Below are 6,463 nucleotides of genomic sequence, written 5' to 3' on the forward strand. Positions count from 1 at the left end.
AAGGCTGAAGGGGACTGAAGGCGAGCCAAAGACGAGGATGGACAACCACGAAACGCAGCGATTGCGGACATTTTCCAGCGCCATTGGCTCCGCAGCGTGAGTCTTTCGGTCGGGGCGTGATTTCAGCACCAGGGCACTGGACAGCACCCTGGGGCGTGCGGGTGGGGCTCCCCGGGCGCCCGGCCGCCTCCGCAGGAACTCCAGCCCCGGCAGCCCCCGCCGAAGCCGCTGAAAGCCCGCTTGGTCTCGGAGAGGCAAGGTCAGTCCGGTGCACAGGACAGCGCGCCTGTGCTCCCGTGAACCCCCTGCTTGTTTCTCTAACGTGCACTTGCTTCTGTCGCTAGCATTGTTCCCGTTCTGAGTAGGGGGACCGCCAAACGAGCGTCTGTAAGGGTGTCTTTTAAAATTTGTATGTATTTATCTAACTTCTTTTTGGTTGTTTTCAAAGGGTTGAAGGGCAGTCGGTTTTTCTTTATCCCTACTTAAAAAAAAATTTTTTTTGCTTGCTTTGCACTACGTGCCTGGATAGTTTGTGAATATAATTATTGACTGGCGTCTGGGCTGTTGCAGCGCGGGGGGGTTAGGGAGGAAGAAATCCACCCCCACCCCCCCAAAGCCCGTTCTTCTCCTTGCGGAGGTTCGGGCAGCGGAGCACTAAATGAACTTGAATTGTGTCCGTGGCGAGCAGGATGGTCGCTGTTACTCTGTGACGAGATCGGGAATGAATCGCTCGCTTTAAAAATGCTGCTTTGGATTCTGTTGCTGGAGACATCTCTTTGTTTGGCCGCGGGAAACGTTACCGGGGACGTTTGCAAAGAGAAGGTGTGCTCCTGCAGTGAACTAGAAGGGGACCTCCACGTAGACTGTGAGAAAAAGGGCTTCACCAGTCTGCAGCGTTTCACCGCCCCGACGTCCCAGTTTTACCATTTATTTCTGCATGGCAATTCCCTCACTCGACTTTTCCCTAATGAGTTCGCCAACTTTTACAATGCGGTTAGTTTGCACATGGAAAACAATGGCCTGCATGAAATCGTCCCGGGGGCTTTTCTGGGATTGCAGCTGGTGAAACGGCTGCACATCAACAACAACAAGATAAAATCTTTTCGGAAGCAGACTTTTCTGGGGCTGGACGATTTGGAATACCTCCAGGCTGATTTTAATTTATTGCGGGATATAGACCCAGGGGCCTTCCAGGACTTGAACAAGCTGGAGGTGCTCATTTTAAACGACAATCTAATCAGCACCCTACCTGCCAACGTGTTCCAGTATGTGCCCATCACCCACCTGGACCTCCGAGGAAATCGACTGAAAACCCTGCCCTACGAGGAGGTCTTGGAACAAATACCCGGCATCGCAGAGATCCTGCTGGAGGATAACCCCTGGGACTGCACCTGTGATCTGCTCTCCCTGAAAGAATGGCTTGAGAACATTCCCAAAAATGCCCTAATTGGCCGAGTGGTCTGCGAAGCCCCCAACAGACTGCAGGGTAAAGACCTCAATGAAACCACGGAGCAAGACTTATGCCCTTTGAAAAACCGAGTGGATTCTAGTCTCCCGGCGCCCCCTGCCCAGGAAGAAACCTTCGCTCCTGGTCCCCTGCCAACTCCTTTTAAGATAAATGGGCAAGAAGATCAGGCTACCCCAGGGTCTGCTCCAAACGGAGGTACAAAGATCCCAGGCAATTGGCAAATCAAGATCAGACCCACAGCAGCTATAGCGACTGGCAGCAGCAGGCACAACCCCCCAGCCAGTGGATTGCCCTGCCCCGGGGGCTGCAGCTGCGACCAAGTCCCCGGGTCTGGTTTAAAGATGAACTGCAACAACCGGAACGTGAGCAGCTTGGCTGATTTGAAACCCAAGCTCGCAAACGTGCAGGAGCTTTTCCTGCGAGACAACAAGATTCATAGCATTCGGAAATCACACTTTCTGGATTACAAGAGCCTCATTTTGTTGGATCTGGGGAACAATAACATCGCCACCGTGGAGAACAACACCTTCAAGAACCTTTGGGACCTCAGGTGGTTGTACATGGATAGCAATTACCTGGACACACTGTCCCGGGAAAAATTTGCCGGACTGCAGAACCTGGAGTATCTGAACGTGGAGTACAACGCGATCCAGCTCATCCTTCCGGGCACGTTCAACGCCATGCCCAAACTGAGGATCCTCATTCTCAACAACAACCTGCTGCGGTCCCTCCCGGTGGACGTGTTCGCGGGGGTCTCGCTCTCCAAGCTCAGCCTGCACAACAACTACTTCATGTACCTCCCAGTGGCCGGGGTGCTGGACCAGCTGACCTCCATCATCCAGATCGACCTGCACGGCAACCCCTGGGAGTGCTCATGCACGATAGTGCCTTTCAAGCAATGGGCAGAACGCCTGGGTTCCGAAGTGCTGATGAGCGACCTCAAGTGTGAGACGCCCGTGAACTTCTTCCGGAAGGATTTCATGCTTCTCTCCAACGATGAGATCTGCCCCCAGCTGTACGCGAGGATCTCGCCCACGTTAAGTTCGCACAGCAAGAACAGCACCGGGTTGGCGGAGACCGGGACGCACTCCAATTCCTACCTAGACACCAGCAGGGTGTCCATCTCCGTTCTGGTCCCGGGCCTGCTGCTGGTGTTCGTCACCTCCGCCTTCACTGTGGTGGGCATGCTAGTGTTTATCCTAAGAAACCGAAAGCGGTCCAAGAGAAGGGACGCCAACTCCTCCGCGTCCGAGATCAATTCCCTCCAGACCGTCTGCGACTCTTCCTACTGGCACAGCGGGCCTTACAGCACTGACGGGGCCCACAGGGTGTACGACTGTGGCTCCCATTCGCTCTCAGACTGAACCCACCCCGGGAGGAGGGGAGTGGCGGCAGGCGAGACTTCTTCCGCGCAGCCGGCACCCCACGGGGTTAAAAGAGCCCTGACCTAGTCCAGACAGCCTTAAGGCCTGATAGAAACCGGTGCATAAATAACGTTGAACTCACTCAAGGTTTGGACGTTAAGCTAATTTTTTTTTTTTTAAATCAGTGCAGATGGGCAACCTGGCTGAGCACAGTCAGAGCTCCCTGCCTGCCTGCCTGGAGCTTCTTGGCAGAGAGAGTCCAGCAAGGAGTCTGCTGGAGAAACGGACTCTGCCCCGGCAGGCAACCCAAAGTCCCCAGGAGGCAACTCTACCTGCTACAGGGACACCGCATCAATGTAGAATGATAGCTATTTCCCCCTGTGGATTAAACGCAACAGGAGAGGGGGCGTGTTGGCTCCCTGCTGACTCTTCAGGGAACAACGCTTGCACGAAGGCATGAATGTATTGTAAAAAAATAACTTGACTCCTGACACAAACCGACCGACCGACCGACCGACCACCACTACCAAACCAGACAAACACAAAGTGCTGCATGGCTCGCATGGAATCACGTGCTCAAGGACGCTCGCTGCCCTCCCCGCGACTGGAGAACGCATCTCTTTCTCAGCACTTGCCCTCTCATCTGACAAGTCCCATCAAGTCAAACTCTCTACAAACAAGACACAGTATAATCAGAAAGTGCCATTCCGCCATTGTTTGTGATAGGTAGGCAGTCCAGAGATTACTGTGAAAATGATTTTAAACATGTAAAGGTTTTATTTAAGACATTTGCATGGCTCGCCATCAGTCCATTCTATGAGTTAAAAATGTATTTTGTTCAGCGAAGTTTTTACGGGTTGTTTTGGGCTCTTCCTTTTATTCTGATGCTGATGTTTTATTTTATCTTATTTTTGAGGGGAATATTTTTCTATACATATCCAATAATGCCTTCCATCTGAATGTAAAATAAGTACCCATAATTTCTATTATAGTATCAGTGTAATTATATATATATATGAAAAGATTTTGAGGCAGTTAAGCATGACCAATTAATGTCACTCTAGTGCTTAGGCTGCGATTTTACGGTAGCAATTCTGTGCTGGTGTAAATCTTACTTATAAAGGAAGAAAAAAGAACCGAGGAAGCACGTGAAACTTACTAATTCTATTCGAGGATTTTATAATGGCATATTTTTTCAGTATTAAAGTGAAAATGTTTTGAACTCTGGGTCCTTATATTTTTCCAGCTTCATGTTTGCATCTGGGAAATGTGATTTGCGGTGGAAGAGACTGGGGAGGGGAAGAGGGTGGGTGGGGCTCTACTCAGCAGCATTAAGGCTCTTTTCTTCTAATGGCCTCAGTTTTTTGTTGTTGTTGTTTGTTTTTTATCCTTTACACAGTTCTTTTATTCCTCCTCCAGTAATCCTATGGGGCTAGTATCAAGTAAGGTCTTTCCTCAACTCTCCCCCCCCCCCAATGCGGCAGTGAATCCTGTATTAATACTGGAAATCCATCATAGCTGACTGCTGGTGTTGCACACTGCAGATATATTAAAGATGTTAGTGAAGATTTGATTTAATTGACGCTGCCTAGTTTGGTCTCATTTGGAGAGTGGAGATTTCATTGGTCAGCACTCTTTAATGAAAGACAACCTTAATGACTGGCTTTTTAAATGCTGCTGGTAGTTTGAATTCAACATCTGCTGAAAAAAAAATGGTCAAACTAATTAGTGGCCTCCCACCCTCCCTGCCCCAGCAACTGCATATTGGAATTTCCTTAGCACTCATGTTTATGGAAATCAATCATTATCCTAAAGAAGTGCTTCTCTTCCATCATCCGAGAGTTTGTGTGTGTGTGTGTGTGTGTGTGTGTTAGTAATTAACAAGAAAAACATTAAACTGTTTGAATTTATGAGCCACTGTAACTCTAGTCTCAATCACATTCCTCCGGGAAGCCCAAGCAAGTCTATTTGATCAGCATTTAGGTTGCACTGAGCAAACAACACACATTGATGGAGTCTGCCCACCAATACATTTCCATCTTTAAGAGGGATGTTAAAGAACTGCAGAAGACATATCTAATCAATATATGTGGATACATATACTATTAACTACTTAACATCAGCCCTGTTCAAGAAGTTAGTAGATTTGATTTCTAGGACTCATATTGGGGTGGGAAGTACTTTCCCAATACAGTGATTTCCCAATACAAATAATACAGGATAGGTATTATTTATTTTAGAAACTTAAAAAATATATGTTACATTACTAAGGACATTTACAATGTCTCCCCTCTTAATTCCATTGTGAACTGCATTTCATGCTGGTAAAATTATCAACAACTCTCCTCTGACAACCATATGAGTAATTCTGTTTTTCATACAAAAGTCTTAGTTAGGGATAACACAACTGGTTTCTTGGTAAGCCAGACACACACACACACAAAAATTACATATGGTGGAGAATTCAGGGAAGGACAGAGTCATATGGTGAAGAAAATTATAGTCTTAAAAAAAGAAAAGATGGCAGGTATATTCAGAAGGTCTCTGGTGGTTGCTGACGATTAATGATATCTAATGAGGCATGATAATAACCTTTAATATTTATATACAGTGTAGGTCAAGAAACCAGAATTTCTCATAGAAAATGAAGAAAAATTCCCAGTTAATTCTGAATCTTAATTAAAAATATAGTATAGAAGTCAAGGTTTAATAAATGATTTTTAAAATTGTAGCTTTAATGGTATTCTTGTATTCAAATGGTCTTTATGTGGCTGGCGTGTGTTAAGTGGTTGCATAATTATTTAATTTGACCCTCACGGCAAAAGCATAGTTTACTAAGATATTACTAATTCTATTATATGAATGAGGAAAAACAGAATAAGCAGAAACTCAAAGCAATAACGATATAAAGTGGGATGGGATTTAAGACCAGTTTCCTTCATACTCCTTCCAAAACTTCACTCTTAGAATAAAGTAGTCATATTCATACATGTGTCCCTTAAATACAACAACTTTAATAATACCTCACTCCAACAACATTGCATAACTTAAGAACCTATACAATTTCTTCTCAATCTGGTGTGTGTCAATGGTCCTTTATTTTTCCATGAAACAAAAGAGAAGTGTCCTTCCTGCAGAGAGCTAAATTTAGTTCTTCTCCAAAAATGCTTAAAAAAATGTAAGGAAAAAATATGTGTGTATATTATCATTTAATGAGTTAAAATATTCAAATGATACAATCTACATTAGCTCTATTTCAATTCTAAAATGAGGTAGGGCCCTCAGAATATTTCATTAACTAAGAAACCATGGTAAAATTCAAAATGGAGGCGTCGAATAGAAGTAATGGAAACTTATAGCCAATGATATTATATATAAAATTTTAATTATTTAGAGATCGAATGTTTTATTCATTTTAATAAAATATCTCTGTCATATGTATTTTATTTGAAGGACACATAATAATCTTACTATATCACTCTCACTTAAAAATATGCAGTTTCTTATTTTGTTGCTTTATCTTCACATGACATGCCAGTATTACTGTAGTAGACATGTGTATTAAGTGATATTTCTATACATCTTGTCAAGTATTCTCTTGTTCAAAGGAAAAGATATTTAAGTTGTGCAA

The 6,463-nt window shown here is 44.9% G+C and overlaps 1 protein-coding gene across 1 annotated transcript; it reads left to right on the forward strand.

The window, feature by feature from the left end:
* Positions 1 to 17: 17 nt before the first annotated feature.
* SLITRK1 (SLIT and NTRK like family member 1) lies at positions 18 to 4,054 on the forward strand. Its single transcript, XM_004709777.3, has one exon. It carries the CDS (start codon positions 742 to 744, stop codon positions 2,830 to 2,832), a length of 2,091 nt encoding a protein of 696 aa, XP_004709834.1. The 5' UTR covers positions 18 to 741; the 3' UTR covers positions 2,833 to 4,054.
* Positions 4,055 to 6,463: the final 2,409 nt, after the last annotated feature.

This window comes from Echinops telfairi, unplaced genomic scaffold (assembly GCF_000313985.2).
Source record: "Echinops telfairi isolate 266 unplaced genomic scaffold, ASM31398v2 ScPeMD7_7401;HRSCAF=8416, whole genome shotgun sequence".
Classification (NCBI taxonomy): Eukaryota; Metazoa; Chordata; class Mammalia; order Afrosoricida; family Tenrecidae; genus Echinops; species Echinops telfairi.